Source organism: Podarcis cretensis (assembly GCF_951804945.1).
Source record: "Podarcis cretensis genome assembly, chromosome: 17".
NCBI classification, from domain to species: domain Eukaryota; kingdom Metazoa; phylum Chordata; class Lepidosauria; order Squamata; family Lacertidae; genus Podarcis; species Podarcis cretensis.
In genome coordinates this window covers 4257375-4285187 of record NC_137187.1, presented here as the reverse complement: position 1 = coordinate 4285187, position 27813 = coordinate 4257375, and the positions used below count along the sequence as shown (strand labels likewise).

The following is a 27813-nucleotide window of genomic DNA, read 5'->3' as shown; positions in this document are numbered from 1 at the left end:
AGGAACCAGTTTAATCCCAACCATCAGGAACAAGGAGCTGCCAGCAAAGCAAGGGCCAGCCTCCTGAGATCAGGCAAGAAGAGAGAGATCTCTCTCTCTCTCTCTCTCCCTCTTCTGCAGCAGAGACAGTAGCTGCTGGGTGGAGCACCCCTCCAGGGAAAATGCAGCAGGACAGAAGCATCATCACCAAAGGCAACATGCAAGAGGCTGGTCTCCCTGCCACCTCTCATTCTGATCCTAATCAACAGGTAAAGCCTGGGGACTGTGCAGTTGTGGGCGGAGGAGACAAGGGATACAAGTAGATAAGAAGGGGGGGGGAGGACAAAGTCAGCTGTCTCCCACTGGAATTAACCAATTCTACCGTTATTCCAAATGTGTAATGTTGTAAGAAAAAAACTGCTCCTTTTCCCTTATGGGGGTACCCAAGAGCCCATATAGAGTCCTTTACTTTAGCAACAGCATACGTTTAGCAGGTGGAGTTTAATTTTTCCCATCACTTCTATCCCCACGTGGGGAAAAAACCTTGAGTTTTGGCATGTCAGGCAGCTCTTTAAAGGCACAGCAGGGCCCACAGGGCGGGGGGGGGTGGATAACTGTACATGGATCTCTGTTGGGGGACAGCAAGACAGCCCTGTACTTTTAACACAGGATGAGAAAACAGGCACCTCCGCAAGCCACTTTATGGCGGGCTCTGTGTTGTTCACGCAGGCAAGCTTTTCACAGCACCCACAAAATATCGCCCGCATTAAATTGCCGTCCCATATCTAACCCCAACCTCAGTTTAATCCAGATTTGCCATTTCCATGGTCTGGGGGTTTCTGTTTGTTTACTGACGGGTCTTCTGTATAAATGATAAATCGAAATGAAATGGAGAAATAATATGGGATGGCATTTTGATGGGGGAGGCAATGTGTGGGCATAAGCATAAAAACTGAATGCGTGAGGTGCATCGAGGCCACAATAACCTGCTTGGAGGAAGAGTTCTCCTGAGCCCACTTTTGGAGTTTGGTTTCCTTCGTCTTGTTTCCACTGTGATGCTGAAGCAGCAGACAGACAGCCGCCAAAGACTCTCCTTCCCTTGTCTTGCCTCTCTGCCATGAAATGATGGAATGTAGCACACTAAAGTATATAATGTTTCTCTCAATCTCTCACACACAACTCAGGTCACCTTTGTTTGCCCAGGCACTCCTGTTGGGCTTTACTCTTTGCCTTGGGTCTTCTCAGATTTTTTACCTCTAACAAGAGTTGCCGGAATAATGATGATGATGATGGTGTTTTGCAGTACTCACCTCTCTGTGGTGAGGCTGCCATTTGTTGCAACCATTTTGCATGAGTGGCCTCGATTTGTTGTTGGAGTCTGACTGCACAGTTACGTGCTTATTAAAACTCTAGCAGCAGGTTCTTCAAGAGAAAAGCGGCATTGGGAGGGGGAGATTTGCAGCAGAGATGCTGCCAGAGAATTCCCCTCACCTCCAAGCCCTTTCGCTCCGGCAGGTAATGGTCTTTTTGCAAAGACCCAACAAAATGTAATGGTGCAGACCCAGCGTTACACAGCCACAGCTCTGGCTTGTTCATGTACCGTATTTTTCGCTCTATTAGACGCACTGGATGATTGGACGCACCTAGTTTTTAGGGGAGCCTCCCCGCTCCCCTGCGGAGACTTCATCCCGTGGCCAAGCCAGAAGCTAGAACAGCCAGCGGGATCCCGCTCACTGTTCTGGCATCTTCTTTAGCCGTGCGCAGCCTCTCCCGGGCAAGGGGAGCCTTCATCCCCTGCCCGGGAGAGGCTGCGCACGGCTAAGTCTCCCCCAAGAGCTGCGCTCCCTTTAAAGAGTGTGCAGAGTGTGCAGCCCTTCTCTCTCCTCAGGGAAAAGCCCCCAGGAGCTGCACACATGCTCCACATGGCTCTTTAAAGGGAGCACTGACAGAGCCTCCCGCCTGCGTTCGCTCCATAAGATGCACACACATTTCCCCTTTTTAGGAGGGTGAAGTGCATCTTATAGAGCGAAAAATACGGTACCTAAGCCCTCTCCACACATCATTGTTACAAGCAGTCTTCTCCCAGACGTTCTCTTTTGAACCAAAAAGGCCCGAGTGGCTGAGGGGAGCTGAGCCCTCCCTCCATCTCTCTGCACTCCATCGTTGCAGACATTTTTATTCCAGTCCATCTCATTTAATACCAAATGGGGTGAGTGGCCATCGTTGCAGCCTGTCTCTTTTACAGGAAGTGAGCTCCGCTGGCAGGAAAGGTGTGTGAAGTGCAGAGCACTGCAAGGTAAGGAAGAACTGGGAGGTCAGAACCCTCCAGGTGTCCCTATTTTCCAGGGACAGCCCAGGATTTACAGAAGCCATCCTGGTTTCTGATATGATCCTGGAAAGCCCCACTTTTCCTTAGGACGTCCCCATTTTCATGGGAGAAATGTTGGAGGGTATGGAGTCATGCGACCCCCACCAAGCCAAGGAGATAAGTAACTATACAACCTTTAGAAGACATCTGATTTTTTAGTGTTTTTATTTTTTAGTGTTTAATGTTTTATTATGTCTTTATATATGTTGTAAGCTGCCCAGAGTGGCTGGGGAAACCCAGTCAGATAGGCGGGGTATAAATAATAAAATTAGTAGTAGTAGTATTGAATAGGGACGCAACTACATTAGTCAAGAAGCAGAGTTTTGAATGTGTTATAAACATGCAACACCAGATGGCGCCAGAGAGCACAGAAAAATTCTAAGCGATTCTCCATAGCGGTTTTTTTCTTTTGTTATAACAATTTAATTCCTGGTGTATTTATAGGTATTTATAGTGAGGGGGTGGTTTTCCTGTGTGTAGATCCACCCAAGAATATCCCTATTTTCATTGGTTAAATGTTGGAGGGTATGGGCAGTACGCACACCCGCTTTTTCATGTTTAAATAAGTCAGGCAACACTTTTTTACATGACAGGCGCATGACTAAACATCATTTTGCTTAGCCCTTTAGAGATGCCTTTGACAACCTGCTGCTCTGCAAATGTTCTGGACTAAACCCCCTGGTGCCAGCCAGAAGGGCACCAGTTTAGCAAAGGCTATTTTAGAGCATGCTATTTTATTAGAAGTCGCATATAATAGATATAGTGGTACCTCGGGTTACGTACGCTTCACGTTACAGACTCTGCTAACCCAGAAATAGTACCTCTGGTTAAGAACTTTGCTTCAGGATGAGAACAGAAATCGTGCTCTGGCGGCGCGGCGGCAGCAGGAGGTCCCATTAGCTAAAGTGGTGCTTCAGGTTAAGAACAGTTTCAGGTTAAGAACGGACCTCCGGAACGAACTAAGTACTTAACCCGAGGTACCACTGTATTGTTCTTCAAAAATTGCTGGCTTTAGCATCTTTATCATTCTGTAGTTTTGATGACCTTTTGATTCCCCCTCCACCCCTGTAAGGATGATGGAATTACTTACTTTAGGAGCAACCACCTTTCAAAATCACTTCCATTTTTATTTGGGTTCCATTCCCCCGCGCCCCGAGTGTTGTCAGCTGTGCAGATGCCATGCATTTCAAGAACGTCCCCCTCTCCAAAGAATCCTGGGAGCTCTAGTTTACTGCTCAGAGAACTGCAATTCCTAGCACCCTCAACAAAAGAGTCCTTTGGGGAGGGGGATGTGCTTTAAATGTATGGTGTGCATGCAGGCTAATGATTTGGGTAAGAAGACTAAGACGTCTTGTTGGGAATAGGCCTGTGCCTTTGAAGAGCTGCTGTTCTGGGCAGGAATCTGTGAGGAAGAAGCAGAGGGATGGTAAATAAAGAAATAAAGAACTGGTTTGGGCCTTTATAACAGTGGCGTAGCATGGGGGGTGCAGGGGGGCCGGCCGCACCGGGCGCAACATCTGGGGGTTAGGGTTAGGGGCGCAAATCCACGGGTTAGGGGGCGCAAATCCACGGGTTAGGGGGTGCAAATTACTTGCCTTGCCCCGGGTGCTGACAACCCACGCTACGCCACTGCTTTATAAGTCCCATGGGAGCCCCGCTTATATTTCTCCCCTTAACTTCTGGCTGGATCATGCTCTCTGTGTCTTACCTACGTAAGCTACGCAACCATTAAGAACAAATTTTGACTATTAATTATATCTCAGAGTTCTATATTCCAGCTTTTCAGATAAAAGCAGTTTACAGGAATGCACCAGCCAAACATCAGTTTTCAAAAAAAAATTGCCAAGCAGAAGCTAAACCATGAGGTTAGACTAAAGAATTACAAATAAATGAATAAATACATGTCACCAATGTGAAGAAAGCGATAAAGCCAGCTCAGTTTCTGCTTCTGACCTTTACGCTTCATTAGGCAACCACAAGCACTTCCTTGAGTAATCTGAAGTGGCACTCATTTTATCATGGCACAGAAAAAGATTGTCAAATATAATATAATAGAACTTCATTTTTCACTTTGCTACGTATGGGCGCTGTGTTTTTTCTTGTGGTAGACTTTTTCTTTAGTAAATAAATCCTTATTGAAATATTAGCCAGTATGGACATTTCCTGTTTAGTCTGCTGTTGCAAGGATCTGTCAATGAGTCGATTGATTACTCATTACTTTATGAGGGCAGAAGAAGCCAAACTAGATGTTACTTGGCAATGTGAAGTTCTCATTGTCGTCATCGCCCCCCCCCACCCCGCCCTGCCATGCCAGCTATTTGTGAAATCAAAAACAGCTATGACACATGAAACTATTATTTATTGCATTTATATCCCACCTTCCCCCCCCCCCAGGGAGCTCAAGGTGGCGCACATGATTTTCTCCCCCTCCTCATTTAATCCCCACAACAACCCTGTGAGGTAGGCTAGGTTGAGAGGCAATGACTAGCCCAAGGTCACCCCCAAGGAGCTTTGTGGCTGAGCAAGGATGTGGGTGGCACTTGTGGGTTAAACCACAGAGCCTAGGGCTTGCCGATCAGAAGGTCAGTGGTTCGAATCCCCGCGACGGGGTGAGCTCCCATTGCTCGGTCCCTGCTCCTGCCAACCTAGCAGTTCGAAAGCACAAAGTGCAAGTAGATAAATAGGTACCACTCTGGCGGGAAGGTAAATGGCGTTTCCGTGCGCTGCTCTGGTTCGCCAGAAGTGGCTTAGCCATGCTGGCCACATGACCCAGAAGCTGTACGCCGGCTCCCTCGGCCAATAAAGCGAGATGAGCGCCGCAACCCCAGAGTCAGTCACAAATGGATCTAATGGTCAGGGGTCCCTTTACCTTTACATTTTAAGGATTCGAAGCCAGATCTCCCAGGTCCTGGCCTGACAGTCTAACCCAGGGGTCAGCAAACTTTTTCAGCAGGGGGCCGGTCCACTGTCCCTCAGACCTTGCGGGGGGCCGGACTATATTTGGGGGGGGGGAATGAATGAACTCCTATGCCCCACAAATAACCCAGAGATGCATTTCAGATAAAAGCACACATGCTACTCATGTAAAAACAAGCTGATTCCCAGACCGTCCATGGGCTGGATTCAGAAGGCGATTGGGCCAGATCCGGCCCCTGGGCCTTAGTTTGCCTACCATGTTCTAACCACTACACAACACTGCGATAGGAGTGACGTCCAGTTCAGCTCAAACAGGAATGTACTCAAAAAAGACAGATCTGTGTCCCTAAGCAGCTGACGGTCTAAATTTCTGAAGTGGGTGAGACAAAAGAAGGGAAGTGAGGGAATGGGAGAGGTTCAGCTAGTCAACGGATGCATATGAGCAGATATAGTTACATTTACTTATGTTTTGTTTCAGATGGATGTGAGGACCAAGGGCCTGAGCCAAGGACTTCGTGGAAAAGGTAGGCTTCTTGTCACCAAACAAAAGGCGCAAGGTACACTTCTGTGTGATTTTAAGAATGTAAGCAGATCCCTGTCGGATCAGACCAAAGGGCCATCTTTTTTAAAAAATCATTTTCATTGATTTTCCAATAAAAAACATCCAATTAATATATCCAATCATAATACTCTAATTAAAATTAAAAAGTCCAAATTATAATTATTCATTTTTCAGAGCTCCCCACGGTCTGGATCTCTGAAGCATATATTCACATCTCAGTCCTGCCAGACCAAAGGGCCATCTAATTTCACAGTGACCAGTCAGATGCCTCTGGCAAGCTGGATGTGAGTGCAATAGCGGTCTCCCCAATTGTGTTTCCCAGAATCTGGCATGCTGCTGCTTCTAACACTGGAGATACTTGTTGGTGCAAAAGGCACATCACACCCAAACCAAACAGTGTTACATTCCTGAGACTAATCTGTAAAGAGGCTCTGGGAATTGATATACAGGGCTATGACTGAGCATAGCTGTCAACCGTCCCTTATTTGGCAGGAAACTCCCTTATCCCAGCGCTGTGTCCCGCTGCTGTCCCTTATTGATGGTGTCCCTTAAATTTCCCGGGTTTCATGCTCACCCGGCTCAGGAGGGAAGTAGCGGCTCGGGGTCCTCCGCCGCGAGACAGAGAGCGCGCTGGTGCCGTCGTCCTGGTGCAAGGAGTTCCATCGGCCCTTCCCCACCCGAGAGAGGGGGGAGAGAGACTCTCGCCCACACCGCCCACAAGCCCAGAGGCAGCAGCGGTGGTGGCAGCTGAGGAGGCAGCCAGAGGGAGGAGGAAGAGGAGGGGATGGGGAGGGATGCAGAAGGGCGGCGCTTCAGCGGCTGCGGCCGCGCCACAACCACCTCATGCCGGATTGACAGCATCTGTCAATCCTGCCAATGTATGTAACTCTTTACAATAGCAAAATCCCTTATTTTGGCTGCTGATCCCTTATTTTCAAGGCTGCTGGTCCCTTATTTTGAAATCCGTAAGTTGACAGTTATGTGACTGAGACAAGGGAGATGGAAAGGAATATGCTTTGCAGAGCCAAGATCCTTTCTCAACCTAACAGGGAGCATTCAAGATCTCACACTGTACATTTGAAGCACCTCCAGAGCACCTTTGAAGCCCATGACTTCCACCCAAGAATTCTGGGAACTGCAGCTTCCCCCTCGCATAACTACAATTCCCAGTTTCCTTAACAAGCTACAGTTCCCACAATTCTTTGCGGGAAAGCCATGTATGTTGGATGTGCTTTAAATCTATGGTGTGGATCTGTATTAGTAAGGAGGCTAGATTACAATACTATGAACCTGGGAATAAACCCAGTGAGCACAGACAGAAATTATGTGTGTAGGGTATCACTGACTATCACCTGAGTAAGACCCTGAGGCAGTTTAGTGAACTAGCCATCAGCTCAAGGGCTGTACTCCATATGAATGAAATGTCATTTTTCATATTTGCCAACATCAAAGCTACCAAGAGATATGGGTGCATTTCTACGTACATTTTCTTCCAAGCCTCTCCCATTGGTTTATGTTACCTCTGGGTAAGCAAGCATTAAACCGCCTGCATGGCGGTCTGATTTCAAACATTTAAGTTAAACTTTCACATTCAAAATGCGAATTTACATTTACATTTCGAAATTTCCCTTTGAGAAGTTGAATGGAGAAGTTAGAAATGGTTGTGAGAGATATATATATAGAGAGAGAGCCAGTGTGGTGTAGCGGTTAAGAGTGGTAGACTCGTAATCTGGTGAACCGGGTTCACGTCTCCGCTCCTCTATATGCAGCTGCTGGGTGACCTTGGGCTAGTCACGCTTCTCTGAAGTCTCTCAGCCCCACTCACCTCACAGAGTGTTTGTTATGGGGGAGGAAGGGAAAGGAGATTGTTAGCCACTTAGGGTAGTGATAAAGCAGGATATCAAATCCAAACTCTTCTTCTTCATATATATATATATATATATATATATATATATATATATATATATGTGACTGTTCTTTTCAGCTCGAATTGTAACCGTGAAGGCTGAAAACCAGCCTAGACGCAAGAGGGCTGAACAGCTCAAAATGGAGACAAAGCAAGAAAAAAAGAAGGAGGAGAAAAAAGAAGAGAGTTCTGGTCTCATTGAATTCTTTAGTTCCTATCAGGAGCTTTTCCAGTTCTTTTGTAACAACACAACCATCCATGGGGCCATCCGGCTGGTCTGTTCTAAGAAGAACAAGATGAAGACGGCCTTCTGGTCAGTTCTCTTCTTCCTCACCTTTGGCCTCATGTACTGGCAGTTTGGAATCATCTACAGAGAGTACTTCAGCTTTCCTGTCAACCTGAACTTGAACCTCAACTCTGATAGGCTGACCTTCCCTGCTGTCACACTGTGTACTCTCAATCCCTACAGGTAAGCCTGATGATGTGCAATATTGCTAGTTGGAGCTGACTTGAGCCTTGTGTGGTCTACTTCCCCTGCCCAGTATTTTAGGTTGATAAAGGGTGAGTTACCACTCAGTATCCACAAACAGTTAAGGCACGACTAACCTGTGTAATAGGCCTTCCAGTAGCACCTTAAAGACCAACTAAGTTAGTTCTAGGTATGAGCTTTCGTGTGCATGCACACTTCTTCAGATACCAATTTTTTTATTTTGTCTTGACTATGGCAGACCAACACGGCTACCTATCTGTAACTGTGTAATAGGGACGTGGGTGGCACTGTGGGTTTAACCACAGAGCCTAGGACTTGCCAATCAGAAGGTCGGCAGTTTGAATCCCCGTGACGGGGTGAGCTCCCATTGCTCGGTCCCTGCTCCTGCCAACCTAGCAGTTCGAAAGCACCTCAAAGTGCAAGTTGATAAATAGGTAATGCTCTGGCGGGAAGGTAAATAGCGTTTCCGTGCACTGCTCTGGTTCGCCAGAAGCGGCTTAGTCATGCTGGCCACATGACCCGGAAGCTGTACGCCGGCTCCCTCGGCCAATAAAGTGAGATGAGCGCCGCAACCCCAGAGTCAGTAACGACTGGACCTAATGGTCAGTGGTCCCTTTACCTTTACCTTTAACCTGTGTAATGTGGTCCTGAGTATCTGATCTTGCATTGAAATATGTTCCAGATCAAGGGGTGGTTCACCTGCATCAGGCATCCATTTGTCTCAAGAGGCAATGAAGTGCACCACCGAGAGTGAAGGCACACTGCTGGGGAATCACGGCGCCTGCTGTGGCTGCAGAAACTGGCAGTTCATAACTGCTGCCTCCTGTGCTGTTTTTGCTGCATTAGCAGCACCACAGTGACCTCCATGGAGCACAAGCTTGGGTGGTGTGCATGGAGGTCCTGGGCTGCCCAGAAAACAAATCTCTTCTCTCAGCCTTGCTATGTGGGCCAAATGAAAGCAGAACAATATGTTTGGCACCAGCTTGGCTGCAGGAGTTGCCAGAAGGAAGTCCAGTAGGCACCATCCAACTATCTTGTGTATTGTTTACTCCTTGGCCCTTTTCTCCTCCTGAAGAGGTCTTGGCAAGGCAGCAGGTATGGATTTTTCCTCAGGGCTTTCTCACAAATGAGTATAGCCACAACACAGTGGAGGTTTAGGACCATGCAGAAACTGCCTTCTTGACCATTGGACCCACTATTGACCTAGTCCACTCATTCCACCGGAGCTTGTCTTTGCACGTAGAGGAAGTCTCCAACTCACCGATGGTTTGAGACCCATTGGTTGCCCTTGCCTGGTTTAGTTGATCCGTTAAGGCCATTCCCGGGGTGTGGCCACTGTCATGTGTTGACAGCTTCTAGGAGCCACAGGTGAGAGCTGAGTACAGGATGAGGACCAAAGATGGACAAAACAACCCCAGAAGGAGCATGGCGTGTCCCTCCCCTAACACCCCATGCACCCCTAACCGACCATCAAGTAGACCATATTACCCTCTGCCCACCTTTCATGTACTGGATCCCTTGAGGTAAGTGTAGAGAAATGGACCCCTTTAAGCCCCTTCTTCCATCTTTTAGGTACAGTGCGATTCAGGAGCAGCTGCAAGAGCTGGATCAAATCACACAGCGGACACTGATGGAGCTCTACAAATACAACATGTCCATGGAGCAGAAGAACTGGCAGGCCCAATCCTTGCGGAAACGCAGCTCCAGGAGCCTGAACCGCCACATCCAACGTCACCCGCTCTATAGACACAAGCGTGAGACCAGCATGGAGGAGAACAATCCCCAAGTGGACAAGAGTGACTGGAAGATTGGTTTCATTCTGGTAAGGATGACTTCCTATTCATTTTGTGCCACCTCTCTGCTTCTTCCTGCTACCCTCCAACAGGTCTGCCCTGCATGATTTACACACACACACACACACACACACACACACCAGTATTGTTTCAAAGTCCAGTATCTCTGCTGGACTTCAAAAGCTGGAAAGGAAAGAGAACTACCGTATTTTTCGCCCCATAGGACGCACTGGCCCATAAGACGCACCAAGTTTTTTTGGGGGGAAACAAAGAAAAAAAATTTATTTCCCCCCCCCAGGCGCTTGTGGGGCCGGCAGCGGGGAGAAGCACTCTTCTCCCCGCCGCCCGCCTGCAGACCAGGTCCGGGGACAGCGGGAGGACGCGCTGCGCCTCCCAGCTGTCCCCGGAGCTTGCGGGAGCTGCGCCTCCCATCTGTCCCCTGGAGCTTGCGCGTCTCCCTGCCGTCAGCCTCCAAACAACATCGGGAGACAGCGGGATGGCGGCGTTCCGCCTCCCCGCTGCCCCCGACCTTGTGGGGCTGGCGCTGCGGCTCTCCTGAAGCCTGGAGAGCGAGAGGGGTCGGTGCGCACCGACCCCTCTCGCTCTCCAGGCTTCAGCGAAAGCCTGCATTCGCCCCATAGGACACACACGCATTTCCCCTTCATTTTTGGAGGGGAAAAAGTGCGTCCTATAGGGCGAAAAATACGGTACTTGAAAATGATTTATAGATGGTATTTAACTCCGAGTAGACTTGCTAAAATGTATAAATCTGAATCAGATAAGTGCTGGAGATGTAATGAGATGGAGGGTACGTTTTATCATATATGGTGGATTTGTAAAAGGGTAAAAGCGTATTGGGAAATAATATAGAATGAATTGAAAAAAAATGTTTAAAAGTACCTTTCCAAAAAAAAAAAAAAAGATTCCTTTCTGTTGGGGATCATTCAAATGGAAATTCCCAAGTATCAAAAGAGGTTATTTATGTATGTTTGCTAGCCCCAAAATGAAAAACAAGCAAGGTCCCAACTAAAGAATGACAACTTAAACTGATGGAATACGCGCAGCTTGGAGATTTAACATATACAATAAGAGAACAAGAAGAGCATACATTTAAAGAAGACTGGAAAATGTTTACTGAATATATGGGTAAAACTGTGTACATTTAATAACACTGGTAGCATTAAGGTAAATTCAACAGTGTAAATAAGTTTTGATGGATGTAACAATGGAATACTGAATGGTTTAGTTTATGCAAAATATGCAGGGATGTCTGGTATGCAAATTGAGCTTTAGAAAAAGAAGGGAAGTCATTGATTTAAAGTTGTTTGGATATTTTGAAATGTAAATTAGAAAAAATAATAATTAAAAATTACACACACACAAGTTGGAAAGGACAGTGACTGAATTAACTCAGTGTCGCTCATCTTCTCAAATGGTGCAAGTTCAGATTACAGTGGTACCTCGGGTTAAGTACTTAATTCGTTCTGGAGGTCCATACTTAACCTGAAACTGTTCTTAACCTGAAGCACCACTTTAGCTAATGGGGCCTCCCGCTGCCGTTTTCTGTTCTCATCCTGAAGCAAAGTTCTTAACCTGAAGCACTATTTCTGGGTTAGCGGAGTCTGTAACCTGAAGCGTATGTAACCTGAAGCGTATGTAACCCGAGGTACCACTGTACCTGCAACATTTAAATCCCCAGTTCATCAAAGAAACAAACAATGCTTTTCGTCAGTAAAGATAATCTCTTTTTACTTTGGACGATGGAATAAATGTTAAATTGATGTATCTGCATCATAGCTATCCTGAACAACCATATGTCTTATGACAATCTTGCTTGTGTGACAACCAAGATTTGAGCCTCTCCTGCTTCCCCAACATTTCGTCCTCGTCAGGCATTTGGAACGACCCTCTTCCTCCATGTCCCAGGGCCCACATTTTCTTCCCAGGGCCCACATTTCATAGAATCATAGAATCATAGAGTTGGAAGAGACCACAAGGGCCATCGAGTCCAACCCCCTGCCAAGCAGGAAACACCATCAGAGCATTCCTGACATATGGCCGTCAAGCCTCTGCTGAAAGACCTCCAAAAAAGGAGACTCCACCACACTCCTTGGCAGCAAATTCCACTGTCGAACAGCTCTTACTGTCAGGAAGTTCTTCCTAATGTTTAAGTGGAATCTTCTTTCTTGTAGTTTGGAGCCATTGCTCCGTGTCCGCTTCTCTGGAGGAGCAGAAAACAACCTTTCTCCCTCCTCTATGTGACATCCTTTTATATATTTGAACATGGCTATCATATCACCCCTTAACCTCCTCTTCTCCAGGCTAAACATGCCCAGCTCCCTTAGCTGTTCCTCATAAGGCATCGTTTCCAGGCCTTTGACCATTTTGGTTTCCCTCCTCTGGACACGTTCCAGTTTGTCAGTGTCCTTCTTGAACTTCATCCTCTATACCCTGGGGAAGGGGCCTAATGGGGTTGTTGACTTCCTTTTGCAGTGGAATGAAAACAAGACAGACTGCTTCCACCAGATGTACTCCTCGGGTGTGGATGCGGTGCGAGAGTGGTACAGCTTCCACTACATCAACATCTTGGCGAGCATCCCTGACGTCAAAGACCTCGACGAGTCCAACTTCACAAGCTTCATCTATTCCTGCCGTTTCAACGAGGAGACCTGCAACAAAGCGTGAGTCCCCAAATAACTGCTGCTTTATAAACCCACCTTCCCCACCTCGGTACCCGTTGCTGGCTGGGGCTGATGGGAGATCAATCACTGAGAGCCTTTCCTAGCCTGTTGCCCTCGAGATGCTTTGGACTATAAGCATCTCGAGGGCAACAGGCTAGGAAAGGCTCTCAATGATTGACATGGGTCACTCACTGTTCATGGGTATTTTAATTTTGGCCTAGTTTTGGAAAACACATGTTTGGTTTTTAAAATAAAAAATAAAAAGGCCACCTTCCCATCACTGATTCAAAGTGCCTCAAAAATTCAATTTAAAAAAACTAAATAGCTGATGTAGTAGTGGATTTCCATGTTAAAGAAGGCAATTCACAACATGATCTGTGACACTCCTTCCAAGAGAAGGGGAAGGAGCATGGAATTTTTACATAAATATCCCCCCCCACACACACACACACACCTGCCTGTTTACTTGCACCTACACTTCCATCCCCCAAGCAATCTGGATTTTTTCCACCGCCAGACTCTGAAACCAGAAGCCACTCTAAGAGAAAAATTGTCTGAGGAGCATTTTTCTGAGGAGAATTGGTGGGCATTAGAATGAGGGTAAAGGGGGGGGGGGATTCAGTGCAGCTCACATTTAAAGCCAAATCTGCCTGATTCACACTTGCCAAAGCCATACAAGACGCAAAACACAACCACCTTTCAAAATGCACATTTATTCAAATTTTGCAATGCAGTTCTCTAGGCAAACAATATGTACACACATTCGTGGAAATAACACATAAAAGAGCATTATTGAATTCATAAAAAATGGCTTGCAAAAATGTGTACATTAATCAGAACTGTCTACAAAAATGTGTTCTCATTAGGAGAAATACTAAAATGTTGACTATTTTTATGAGGATTTTTTTTTTAATTGCAAATCGCTTCAGAAATGTGGAGCACTCGATTTAAGATTGGGGGGGGGAAATGTGAAACAGAGAAAACCAAACTGGTAGAACTTTCCATCCCCAGTGGGTGGAAAGTTTGAGGGCTTGTTCACACTTCAGTGCATGGGTTTGAGAGATTTTTCATTTGCCCCACCACTTTCCCCAGGAAACCCCGCTGTTTACCACTGAATTGTAACAAACACTGATCGGGTTTTCTGTGGATTAACGTTTCTTCCAATTAAACAGTAACTGTGTTTCCCCAGGAAAAACAGTGGGACAAAAGAAAAACTTCTTTGACTCATGTCTAGAAAGCATGGAACAAGCAGAAGTTTGGACAAACCCTTTGGACCCTATATTCCCAGTATCTCTGTGTATTTGGGAACATGTTTTTGCCGTGAAACCTTCTAAAAGATAAAGGGACCCCTGACCATTAGGTCCAGTCGTGGCCAACTCTGGGGTTGCAGCGCTCATCTCGCTTTATTGGCCGAGGGAGCCGGCGTACAGCTTCCGGGTCATGTGGCCAGCATGACTAAGCCGCTTCTGGCGAACCAGAGCAGTGCACGGAAACACCGTTTACCTTCCCGCCAGAGCAGTACCTATTTATCTACTTGCACTTTGAGGTGCTTTCAAACTGCTAGGTTGGCAGGCGCAGGGACCGAGCAAAGGGAGCTCACCCCGTCACGGGGATTCGAACCGCTGACCTTCTGATCGGCAAGTCCTAGGCTCTGTGGTTTAACCCACAGCGCCACCCGCATCCCTCTTAGTTCCACTCAAATATGACATCTGAATGAAAAGCAGTCCCACCTTTGCAAAACCCTGCCTGGCAGCTTGGCAACCCCAGTTAAGGACCATTACAAATTATGTCCAGGGGTGCCAACTTGAATAAAATATTGGGGGGTCCAGGTAGGCCCCACCCTGCATAATCAATCACAAGATTTGAATAGCAGTGCCCATCAACTTTGGGGAGGCCTGTCCCCTCAGATATTTTATTGGGGGAGCCGAAGAGACCTTGGTCCCTAGTAGCTGGTTCCTACAGTTATGTCAGTGCAGCCACACCAGCAGATATCCCCACTCTCCCGCCAAGAAGGAGGTTGACGTCACCCAAATGTTGTGGGGAGTTGCTTCTTTCATTGGAAGGTGTCCACATGATTCATTTGACACCCCTTTCCATGTGATGCTGAGGGAGCCCTGCTCTGCCTGTTATCCACCAAGCCAAATACAGCCCACTGGCCACGTGTATACCCTCTCTCTGCTGCCAGGTTCTTGGCCACTAGCCCCCTTCCCCCTGTTTTTCCCAGTGCCCCGCAAGCAGCAAAACAAGGAAGTGTATCAATTTCCCAGTGGGCTGCATTTGGCTTGGTGATAAGGGCGTACATGAATCAAGCCTTCCGCAACCACAGGGGTTAGTTACACTGGTTAGATTCCCATCTCTGGAACAAAAATACCATTTTTTCCAGTGCTGCCAAGCCTCGGTTGTTTGGGTCTAGCTGGCAGGCTGACAAACCACCATTAGTTCCAGCAATTGTTTGCAGTACTTTGTCAACTCACCTTACTCTGACCTTCCTTTCACAACTTGTGCACACCGTTCCTCCCCCTTCCAAACCCACCTGCTGCTGACACCAGGCTTCTTCACAAGTGCCCTGAATCAGCGCTGAATGCTGTTTATTCTTGTTTAAATTTGCAATACGTTTAAGCCTTGCTGTTTTGCCTCTGGTTCTGAAGACACTATTTATGGTGTCGACACAGCTTGCGCCTGGGTCATGCCCACAGCTTTCAAACATCCCTTGTGCCTCTGAATTAGAAAGCGCTGGATCTTCTCTGAGAAGGCTGCTAAGTGCATCTAAGCCGCTCAGGGAAATTTTCAAACCCTGAAATTTGGGGTCCCCTTCAAACTGGTGCCAAAGTTTTGTAGGATTTTGTAGCACGAACCATGTTTGATTTTTTTGTTGTTAAGTACAAACCACTGTTTGATGTCTCAATTAATCAGTGGGGGGTGGTTCTACAAAACAAGGGGTTCACACTACAAAACCCTACAAAACAACCACAAAACTTTGGCACCGGTTTAGAGGGAATCCGAAACTTTAGGGGTCGTAGTTAAGGAGGCTCTGCTGCAGGGTCATAATCACAGACACAATTTGGTCACCCCGCGACGGGGTGAGCTCCTGTTGCTCGGTCCCTGCTCCTGCCAACCTAGCAGTTCGAAAGCACATCAAAGTGCAAGTAGATAAATAGGTACCACTCCGGCGGGAAGGTAAACGGCATTTCCGTGCGCTGCTCTGGTTCGCCAGAAGCGGCTTAGTCCTGCTGGCCACATGACCCAGCAGTTGTACGTCGTCTCCCTCGGCCAGTAAAGCAAGATGAGCGCCACAACCCCAGAGTCGTCCGCAACTGGACCTAACAGGCAGGAGTCCCTTTACCTTTACTGAGGCTAAGTAAAATGTTATGAGGCAATGAGCAAATCTTTGAATTCACTACAGCACCTCTGCACACCAAATCTTTGGGCAGAGGAAGAAAACATAATATTGCTGGGCATGGTTGAAGAGCTGAAGTCAGCAGAGAATAGAATCACAGAACTGTAGAAGCTGGAAGGGACCAAAGCGTCATCTAATCCAAGCCCCTGCAATGCAGGAATTTCAGGTAGCTCAAACATGACAGGTGGCCGTTTGTAATAGCCTTCAGATGGGATGGAGCAGGTGTTAAGCGCTATTTGACTCTGCTGGTGCAAAAAAGAACTTTGGATGCAGCAAGGCAAACACTGCTTTCACGTAATTAATAACCCATTAAAAGGTAAAGGTACCCCTGTCCGTACGGGCCAGTCTTGACAGACTCTGGGGTTGTGCGCCCATCTCACTTAAGAGGCCAGGGGCCAGCGCTGTCCGAAGACACTTCCGGGTCACGTGGCCAGCGTGACATCGCTGCTCTGGCGAGCCAGAGTCACACACGGAAACGCCGTTTACCTTCCCGCTGGTAAGCGGTCCCTATTTATCTACTTGCACCCGGAGGTGCTTTCGAACTGCTAGGTTGGCAGGCGCTGGGACCGAGCAGCGGGAGCGCACCCCGCCGCAGGGATTCGAACCGCCGACCTTTCGATCGGCAAGCCCTAGGCGCTGAGGCTTTAACCCACAGTGCCACCTGTGTCCCAGCAGCAACCCATTAAGTGATGTCAAATGTACCTCAGCAGCGCAGTGGGGAGGGGAGGGTGAAGCGAGTGACTGGCGGCAGAGCTAGGGGGGTCAGGCCGGTGGGTGATGTGGCCCTTCTGAGCTCTGGTGCCCTCAGCAGCTGCCCAATCCTGCTGACCCCTGAGGGCACCAAGACAATGCCAAGGTGTCATCTCCGTGGTTGGCAGCAGCAGTGTACTGCATGTAACCAATCTGCCAACCCAACTTCTTCAGTTGTGAAATGCGTTGACTGTGCACAGGCTGCTCAAGCGGTGTGTTAAAATCACAAGGCCCATTAGATTTGTTGTTGCAGATCATTCACAACTAATTATTTCTACACTGTTCCGCCTATGTGACTTTTATACTTAACATTAGATGTATGTTAATGGCACAATAATTCAATGTTATGCTCCATGCGCCATCCCTGTGCATTTGTGTACTGGACTAATTTGTGCACTAAATACTAACGTGCCATCATACTGTTTTACTGGCAAAAGAAACTTATCAACAAAGGCATGTTAGTTTGGCTTCATTGGCATATAGGTAAAGGCAAAGGGACCCCTGACCATTAGGTCCAGTCGCGGACGACTCTGGGGTTGCAGTGCTCATCTCGCTTTATTGGCCAAGGGAGCCGGCGTACAGCTTCCGGGTCATGTGGCCAGCATGACTAAGCCGCTTCTGTCAAACCAGAGCAGTGCACGGAAACGCCGTTTACCTTCCCGCCGAAGCGGTACCTATTTATCTACTTGCACTTTGTGCTTTTGAACGTCTAGGTGGGCAGGAGCAGGGACCGAGCAACGGGAGCTCACCCCGTCACAGGGATTCGAACCGCCAACCTTCTGATCGGCAAGTCCTAGGCTCTGTGGTTTTAACCCACAGCGCCACCTGCATCCCTCTCATTGGCATATAGTGGCTTAATACCAACCCGAAGATAGTTTGTTTGTATGGCTTTCTTGAGGCATATCTGACCCCAGGATTGGACCAATAGTCTTTTTCTTTTTCCTATTGGCAGAATTTTAAATCAGCACAAAACCTTCCATCTTAGGACAGACAAGCTGCAAGACTTGGGACTTCCACCATGACAGAAACTTCTTTTTCTCTCTTCCTCTCTTCCATTTTTAAAGCAGGAGGTTGATACCTAGGCTGAGTTCTCATACACTATAGCCTGATGGCTTCTTTTGCTATTGCGTTTACTTGGCCCCAGTACAGAAATTGTGCTACTGTTGATGTTTGTTCATTTCTAATGGGCCAACGCAGTGGCCTGCCTTTTTTCACTTTTGTTCAACTGAATTGTCTTTCTGGATAACTCAGTTGAATAGAGCGTGGTGCTGATAACGCCAAGGTTGCAGGATCCATCCCTGTATGGACCAGCTGCATATTCCTGCACTGCAGGAGGTTGGACTGCATGATCCTCAGGGTTCCTCCCAACCCTTCAGTTCTATGATTCTTCATTGAGTTGACCTGGACACTTTGCGTTTCTTCTTCTCAGGAACTACACTCATTTCCATCACCCTATTTATGGAAACTGCTACACGTTCAATGACAACAGCAGCACACTCTGGATGTCGTCCCTGCCTGGGATCAATAATGGTGAGCAGGTGCTTGGAAGGTGGTGATGGATCTCGGAAGAGGCTCCCTGAGCTATACCCCCATTCCCCTTTCTAATCTGGCACCACATTCATCTCTTTCCTGCAACACTGATTTTTCTTCCTAGCTGAGCTCACTTCTACAGCCACCTGCCTGTTTTCTTTTCTTCCTTTCTTTGCATTTTTGTGTGTTTCTTTGCATTTTTGTGTGTTTCTTTTCTTTCTTTCTTTTTGATAATAGTTTTTATTTGGTTTTACAAGTTAAAGTTTACATTCAAAGTCATAAGTAATAAAAAGGTAAATAGACAAAAGATTCACCCAAATCTCTGGACTTCCCCCCCCCCCTTCCATGGGTTCCATCTCTAGTCCTTTTCCACTGCATGTTACTCCAGTTCTTTAAGTATCCCATTTATTCCTAGTTCTTTTTACAATACAAGTGTTATTCAAATATTGCTAAAGAGTTCGATTGTTTACAGTAGTCTCCAAGGTAAATTATGAATTTCCTCTAGTCTTTGTTGAAATTCTGGTCTTCCAGGTTTCTGATTTTCCCAGAAAATTTTTGCCATCTCCGCATAGTCCATCAGTTTGGTCTACCGTTCCTCTCTTGGGGGAACTTCATCTTCTTTCCATCTCTCTTTTGCCCTGTTTTCATCTCTGTGCATGACTGCCATTGGCCTTCCCTGCCCTCTGTCTCCACAGGTCTCTCTCTAGTTGTCCGCACAGAGCAGAACGACTTTATCCCACTTCTCTCCACTGTGACGGGAGCCCGAGTGATGGTGCACGGTCAGAAGGAACCGGCCTTCATGGATGACGGGGGCTTTAACGTGCGCCCTGGCGTCGAAACATCCATCAGTATGAGAAAGGTGAGGTCAGAAGTAGGATATGAGACCTGGCTTCAGTGTGCATAATTGTGAGGGAATGAGAGGAAAGCACATGGCTCCCATAAGACCCATTGGATTCAGTCAGAGGTTACAAAAAGAAAATATAAAGACATGTTGGTTAAAGGTAAAGGTAAAGGGACCCCTGACCATTAGGTCCAGTCGTGGCCGACTCTGGGGTTGCAGCGCTCATCTCGCTTTATTGGCCAAGGGAGCTGGCGTACAGCTTCCGGGTCATGTGGCCAGCATGACTAAGCCGCTTCTGGAGAACCAGAGCAGCACACGGAAATGCCATTTACCTTTCCGCCAGAGCAGTATCTATTTATCTACTTGCACTTTGATGTGCTTTCGAACTGCTAGGTTGGCAGGAGCAGGGACTGAGCAATGGGAGCTCACCCTGTCGTGGGGATTCGAACCGCCGACCTTCTAATCGGCAAGCCCTAGGCTCTGTGGTTTAACCCACAGCGCCACCCGTGTCCCATGAGACCTGGCTTCAGTGTGCAGAATTATGAGGGAATATGGGGAAGGCACATGGCTCCCGTAAGGCCCATTGGATTCAGTCAGAGGTTACAAAAAGAAAATATAAAGAAATGTGGGTTACTTTCCCATAAAACTAGAGATAGAGAGAGAAGCTGAATTGGCCTGAGAAACAGCTGCAAATCAAAGGGAAGGAATGCAACTGTGTTGATCTGACATATTGTGAATTAACTGTCAGGAAACAACAAACCGTCTTGGGGGCACCTACAGCGACTGCACAGAAAACGGCAGCGATGTACCCGTGAAAATCCTCTACCAATCCCGTTATACTGAGCAGGTATCTACATTTGACTCACCCACTAATCCTTACCCTGTAATTGGCACCAGACCAACCCTGTTATGATTACGATCCTTATTCTTATTTGCATTACCTGCCCGTAGGTTTCCCAGGGTATTGCTAACACTGCCCTAGGGTGACAATTCTCCTTTTACTTCACCTAGGTCTGCATTCGTTCCTGTTTTCAGAATAGCATGGTGGACCGGTGTGGCTGTGGCCATTTCTTCTACCCCTTGCCTACCGGAGCAGTTTACTGTGACTACAACAAGCATCCCGCCTGGGGTAAGTGGAAACAAAAGGCGGCGGGGGGGGGGGGAGAAATCCACAATCTCACCTGTTTCCTATCCAAGGTGCAAGGTGCTGGGTCTCCTGTCCTATGCACGCAGCTCACACAATTACTTTATCGACTCTCCCTCTGTCTCTGGACTAGGTTATTGTTATTACAAACTCCAGGCTGAATTCAAAACAGGCACCCTGGGCTGTTTCACCAAATGCCGGAAACCTTGCAAGTAAGTCAGCTTCAAAACCTGTGCAGTTGCATTCCTGGGCCTGGTCAAATTCCACAGAGCTTGCTGGGCAGTAAAAAATATTCAGTAAAATGGAGCGGAACAAGATTTTTGTTTTTTTGTGGTTTTTTGTACCCAACTTATCATTCCATGCTGGTTTCCCAAACTCAGGCCTCTCAGCCCCAGGCTTTCTTCAGAAACCCGGTAATGAAGGATTCTTCCATTGCCTCTTTTCTCCAGCTGATGTCTCACCTGATGTCAGTGGTGTAGCATAGTGGGGGACACCCGGTGCTGCCTCAATACAGCTGCACACTTCCGTCGCTGGGCTCCATTGAAAACTGCTTCTCCATGCAAACCAGGAAGTGACCCAACAGAACAACTCTTCTTTTCTTATCTCTGTGGCTGCAAACTCCTGGGTCATATGGATGCCGCTAGACCATTGAATTTCCATGCATACTCTATCCATTTCCCTCCTTCCCACACGGCCCCAGGCACTGGCAACCCACGCTATGCCACCGCCTGATGTAGCAAGCATATCTTGTGATTGGCAGCTGCTCATATGTTGGAAGGTGATGGTGCCACAGGTGGCCTAGCTCAGTGTATGACTTAGCTGAGCCATGCAGGCTAGGCCTGGTTCAGAATGGTACCAACAGAAGAGCAGCATTATAAGAACTTGCACCCATACAGCATACCCCTCAAATTACTCAATCTTTCCAGGACAGTCCCAGAATTGGAGAAACCATCACATTTTCTGACTTTGAATCGGGGCATCCCAATTTCAAGGCTTTGTCCCACCATCACCAGCAGCCATCACAATGCTGCCCCAGTAGCGGATTCTGCCTCTCTGCCCCTCGCAACATGGCGGCTGCTTGATGATGGTGGCGCGGCTTGATGATGTCATTTGCCAAGGCGCTGCAGAGTGCCGGAGGCAGAGAGACAGACCAGGGGTGTGTGGAGAGAAGCATGGCTTTAAAAGGGCCGCAGTGCAGATTGGAGCCAGCAGTGGCAGTTGATGAACCTTGAGTGACCAGCAGGATGGAGGCAAGGGCAAGGGGGAAAGGGGAAGAGGACTGGAGCCCAGTGCTAGGGTCCCACCCGGAAATGTGTGGAGTAATGAAGAGGTGGCACAAGTGCCTCTGAGCATGCATCAAGTATTTCCAATTCTGAGGAATGTTGGAAGGTTATGTTAGAATCCTTGACACCCATGAACGTCGGATGTAAATAAGGTCCCCTGGTAATATGCCTCTAAGCTTATTGTATGCTTTTCTCTTTAGGGTGACAGAATACCAGTTGTCAGCTGGCTATTCACGATGGCCTTCTGCTGTCTCTGAGGTAAGGAGATGATTTCCTGCTTCCATGAGTATACACATGCACACCTAAGAACTGCCACGGGGCAACTACCATATTTTTCGCTCTATAGGACGCACCGGACCATATGACACACCGGACCATAGGAGGGGGAGAACGGGGGGGATTTCTCCCCTTCTCTGCTCAGCGCCCCTTCAGCGAAGCGGCAGAAGAAACAAAGCCCCTTCCATTTCTCCTCCTGCTTCGCTGAAGGGGCGCTGCGCAGAGAGGGAAAACTGTGCAGCGCCTCTCCAGCAAAGCGAAGCTTGGAGAGCAAGAGTGATTGGTGTGCACCGACCCCTCTCGCTCTCCAGGCTTCAGGCAGCTATCCGCAAGCCTTCGGAGCGCAGTGGGAACTCCTGCTGCGCTCCGAAGGCTTGCAGATAGCTGCCTAAAGCCCCCGGAGCGCAGCAGGAGTTCCCTGTGCTCCGGGGGCTTCAGGTGGCTTCAGCGAAAGTAACGCGAAGCCTCCGGAGCGCGGGGGGAGCTCTCCCTCTGCGCTTCAGAGGCTTCGCATTGCTATCGCTGAAGCCAAGGAGGCTGCATTCGCTCCATAGGACGCACACACATTTTCCCTTACTTTTTAGGAGGGAAAAAGTGAGTCTTATAGAGCGAAAAATACGGTATATGTTTTGCATAAATGCATATAGCAGAGCTGCAGTGCTTTTTAAAAAGAAAAAGAAAAGAAAAACCATATCAGAAGGCTTCAGCCTTTCCCTGCAGTAGGGAGTCCAAAGGTACGTTTCTATCAAACTCACTTTTTGAGCATACTGGGGGTGGGGGGTTGGCAGCTACTTGGGGCAGGCAACCAGAAACAGTGGAAACAGAATGTGAGAAACCAGGAAGAGAAGAACTTTTAGGGAGGAATGGGATTACAATGTGTTTAAGAGAACACTGTAAAGAGCAAAAAACTTTGACAGGATTTGAATGACGCTTGTAATATATTAAAAAAAACTAAGGTAAAAATGGATTATTTAAGAAAAGCAGAGAAAATAAGTGAAGCAGTTGAAAAAAGTTTGATAGTGGTAACCATGGAAAGGCAGAGGGGGAATCGAAGAATTCAGGGAATCCTTAATGATGATGTTGATGTTTAATGTTTGAATTTAAATTGGCAAGGTAAAACTCAATAAAAAAAGTTTTTTAGAAAAGAAAAGAAAAGCAGAGTGAAAACAGTGGGGGGAAAGACTAAGTTTCCCCCCACACGCTGATTTGCTATAAATTCCCCCACACACACACACACACAGAGAGAGAGAGAGAGAGAGAGAGAGAGAGAGGTGGATTAGTTATATGCATTTGTGTGCTTCTGGGCTGCCTATAAAGCTTTTGTTTCCAATTTATTTATTTTGCAAATGTGTCCTTTCAGGCCTGGGTGTTCCACATGCTGTCACGGCAAAACAAGTATAACATCACATCGAAGAGGTAAGAGCTCCACCTACAGTCAGAATAGAAGGTCAGCATCGGAGACGCAACGATCGATGAAAAAAATAGGGAGAAGCAATGAGGATCACAGGGTGCTAAGCTGTGTTGGGACAGGAGAGAGTGGTGAATTCTAGGATCAAGGAAGAAATTGCTTAGGGATAGGGCTTAAGCTAGATTGCATGAATTAAATGCATGTTTTCTAAAACTGTGGAGATTAATTGGACTGGGGACTATGTGTTGAGATTCCTGAACAGCAGAGGCAAGCTGCAGGGTCCATCCCAACTCTGCAAATATATGATTCTGGTGCAAGAAGCAGTGTAGTACAGTGGTATCTCGGGTTACATAAGCTTCAGGTTACAGACTCCGCTAACCTAGAAATAGTGCTTCAGGTTAAGAACTTTGCTTCAGGATGAGAACAGAAATCATGCTCCGGTGGTGCGGCAGCAGCAGAAGAAGGCCCCATTAGCTAAAGTGGTGCTTCAGGTTAAGAACAGTTTCAGGTTAAGTACGGATCTCCGGAATGAATTAAGTACTTAACCCGAGGTACCACTTCTAATCCATTCCTCTACATAATGTTAGACACTCAATGTGGCTTACAGATACAATAAGAATAGCTGAAAACACACACACTTTTAAAAATATACACTCCAACAAGTCCTGTTTATCAGCAACCACAAGTTGCTGACTGCCCTAGACCAAAGGTCAGCAAACTTTTTCAACAGGGGGCCGCTCCACTGTCCCTCAGACCTTGTGGGGGGCCGGACTATATTGGGGGGGTATGCAAGAGCACCACAAACCCCTGTGGCTGCTTACCTGTGTCTTGCGAGCGGCAGGGGTTAGCAGCAGCGGCGGAACAATGAGCGGCACGTGAAAGGGCTCTGGAGAGGGGCTGCTTAAAATGGCGGCCGCTCAAGCGCTGCTGCTGCTGCTGGCACCAACAAAGCCCAGCCCCCTTCCTCCTCTAGGCAGGGCAGGGAGAAGCCAGGAGGAGGGAGGGAAGAGGCGGCGGCAGCGCCATGTGAGGGAGGGAGAAGGAAAGAATGTGCGTGCTTGCAATCCACGCGGTGATTCCCAGACTGTCCGCGGGCCAGATCCAGAAGGCAATTGGGCCTGATCTGGCCCGTGGGCCTTAGTTTGCCTTGAGGAGATTTCACCCCTCCCATATCTAAGAATCTCCTGACGAGTCTGCTGATTCTCCAGAGAGGAGGAGCAGTGTTCTGCTTTCTACTTATTCAGCTCCAGCACCAAGTCAGTCAGTCGGTCAGTGTGTCGGAGAGAGAGAGAGAGAGAGACTGAGTGTTAGAGATCGTGTGTAGAGATAAGGTTGCTGCTAAGAGTAGCTGCAGACACTCAGTGTAGCATTCATTTATGCTTAGACCTATTTAGCTCTGCATATAGTTTTGTATTATAGCTGTAGTTATAGAATAAAAGAAGATATTCTACAGAGCTGCTCTCCGAGTTGTTTATACACTGCCAGACTCTGCTATACTCTGCTGTGCGACGACTGTATTGTGGAAGTGAATCTGGTGCTCACAGCTCTGTGAGTCCACAGCACTTTGACCTGGTGGTCTCTGGAAGTGCTACCCAGCTCGCCTAGCCCAGTCGGGGTTGAAGTGCATGAGTCCAGTTGGTGACACTGGCTCAAGGGCGATGCTGACATGCCTACCCATGCCCTAGACAGATCGTTTGCATGTTTCAGGAGGTGGAGTAGGAAATTATAGCTTCTGAACAGATGCTCACACTGTTTAAAAACATTTGGCATGTTATGGGGCAGCTTAATTTGAGTTTATGAGATAAAGTTCAGAGAAATGCTGTAGACCTGGGAATGGGGGCTTGTGAATTTGGAAGGAGTGGGCGTTTTGGGAGAGGTGTAGGTTCTAATCCTATAGCCACTTACCTGGTAATAAGCCCCACTGCACTGAATAGGATGAATACTCATTTGTAGGACTATTGATTGAGCCAGAACTTTCCCTTTTGTATTGCCAGGAATGGAATTGCCAAAGTGAATATATTTTTTGAGGAGTGGAATTATAAAAGCAACGGGGAATCTCCTGCTTTCACAGTATGTATTCCCTTCATCGTCACGTATTCCCAACTGCTCCCCCTACCACCATCCGTGACACCAAAAAGCCATCATCCTTTAAGGCCTGTCCAGATAGTCAGTTCCTGGAAATAAAAATCTGCCCATTGTTGCTCATTGCATGGGAATCTAGCCTCCTTCTTTCAAATAAGTGCTTTTGTTTCAGGTACATTGCACTTCCCTATTTCTCGGGGGGGGTGTTTTTTGTTGTTGGGAAAAGGTGGTTCTCTGCCCCAAGCAGCAACGTAACTGCATTCTGCAACACTTTTTGGAATGTACTTGTTAGAATGTCATGGGCATATGCCAGACTAATGCCCACCCCTTGGCATCAATCAATTATTTTATTTGTTTGCTACCTTTAACTACCGTGCTCAAGGCGACCATGTGAGACACAGGTGGCGCTGTGGGCTAAACCACAGAGCCTAGGACTTGCCGATCATAAGGTCAGCGGTTCAAATCCCCGTGACGGGGTGAGCTCCTGTTACTCGGTCCCAGCTCCTGCCAACCTAGCAGTTCGAAAGCACACCAGTGCAAGTAGATAAATAGGTACCGCTGCGACGGGAAGGTAAACAGTGTTTCCATGCACTGCTCTGGTTCGCCAGAAGTGGCTTAGTCATGCTGGCCACATGACCCGGAAGCTGTACGCCGGCTCCCTCGGCCAATAAAGCGAGATGAGCGCCGCAACCCCAGAGTCGGTCACGACTGGACCTAATGGTCAGGGGTCCCTTTACCTTTACTTTTACAAGGCAGCTTACAGCATGTGAAAAATTGTGTAACTACAAACATACCAAAAGTAATCATAAACAATAAATAAAACCTCAAAAAGAGCACAACCAAACTGAACAACTTCCACATAAATTGTAAGATCCAATATAAAGAGACAAACATTTACTGCAACAACCTCCCCTAAACAATACCCCAGTCCAAGATTCTGTTCAGCAGGCTCAGTTTTTTGTAGTTGGAGTCAGTCTGAGCCCCGCCCTCTCAGGCCAGGTGGGAGAAGGCCTTCAAGGCAGGGAGCAGGTCTTCCAGGACTCACAGCCAATATGCTGAGCGACACAATTCCCCTGCCCCCATGCCCGCTAACAGCAGCCCCTGCAAAGAGCTCTTCCTAAAGAAGCTTAAACTAGCTTGTCTCAAGACAAGAATCCTATTCCCCACATCTCTCTACCCAGCAAGAAGTCTTGAGATTGGTCACTTTCAGCATCTGAGAGAGTTCATTTTTAGTAGGCTAAGCACTGTGCACAGGAGCTAGAGTAAAAATGCATATACAATCCCCAATCTTTTGTGAACGTTTCGATAGTGAGCGTTCTCTAGGTTTGCAAAACTTCAGCAAGTAGTTGACAGTCACTGCCGGATTTTGCTGTAGCAGTCAATATTTGACAGCATGTGGTACCGTAGATGGTGTCAAAATTTCACACCAACGTGACCTGCATCATAATTTAGTAATTTAGTATATGGACCTCAATTCAATACATCGAAATAGGTGACTGTAAAAGTTTAACAGCAATTTCGATTTTTGAAGCGCAAGTGTCAACATTTGGATCATATGTAGACATTAAAATATAAATGTTCTGGAGTACATCTCCAGCCCCCAGGAGGCAGGAGCAACATAGCTACTCCTCATTGCAGTTAGACTGGATATTGTGATTTCTTCTGAAATGGAGTTCACAGAACAGGTGATCTAGGTGAGTCCCAAGGGAAAAGATGGCAGCCTTTCCAATCTCTATCAGTGGCTAAGATGTTTGGGGAGCCAAATTTCTTTCTTGAGCATTGTTTTTATAAAAATAAAATATTCCCCTGTTTTGATCTTCATTCTGCAGGTGGTGACACTGCTTTCACAGCTGGGAAGCCAGTGGAGCCTCTGGTTTGGTTCCTCGGTCCTCTCCGTAGTAGAGATGGCCGAGTTGATTCTGGATTTTGTCGCCATCACCTGCATCCTCACTTTCCGCCGGCTGTACTTGCACAAATCTTCTGACCTCCATACACCCAACAGCCATGACACCAGCTCCCACGCTGCATCTGCTGCCCCACAGCATGCCTCTGAAGTTGCTGCGCTACCATCCTACAACAGCCTGGAGTCGCTATCCCTGTACAGAGTTTCCTTCAGGAGAACAGAGTGAGGGGCCCAGGCCAGAATGGCTTGCATAAGCCCTTCTTGAAGCATGGAGGTGGACATTACTGCCAGCAGATCACTGTACTTCTCATACTTCCATGAGGAGGATTGGACCGAAAGGTCTCCTGGGAAGTTATTGGCAGAAGGAAGTCATAGTACTTATATACATATAGGGCCCAAGTGGCTTGGAATGCCCTCTCTGCCTGCTTTGCAACTTTGCTGTATGCAGCTACTGTAATCTGTTTCAAATTGGGGTCCCCAATGTGGCATCCTCAAACACACACA

General features: G+C 47.5%; 1 protein-coding gene across 3 annotated transcripts; it reads left to right on the top strand.

Annotated features, from left to right (window-relative positions):
• On the top strand, positions 1–27739 carry SCNN1A (sodium channel epithelial 1 subunit alpha). Of its 3 annotated transcripts, none has more exons than XM_079959404.1 (14): positions 1–248; positions 5742–5787; positions 7810–8200; positions 9794–10043; positions 12508–12695; positions 18272–18372; positions 19068–19231; positions 19962–20060; positions 20225–20342; positions 20491–20569; positions 21841–21898; positions 23277–23332; positions 25319–25394; positions 27236–27739. In XM_079959404.1, exons 1-14 carry the CDS (start codon positions 162–164, stop codon positions 27533–27535), a joined length of 2013 nt encoding a protein of 670 aa, XP_079815530.1. In that variant the 5' UTR covers positions 1–161; the 3' UTR covers positions 27536–27739. The 3 variants fall into 3 exon arrangements, with proteins under 3 accessions (XP_079815530.1, XP_079815531.1, XP_079815532.1); XM_079959405.1 differs by lacking the exon at positions 1–248 and adding an exon at positions 2225–2275; XM_079959406.1 differs by lacking the exons at positions 1–248; positions 5742–5787 and adding an exon at positions 6009–6109.
• The last annotated feature ends 74 nt before the right edge of the window (positions 27740–27813 follow it).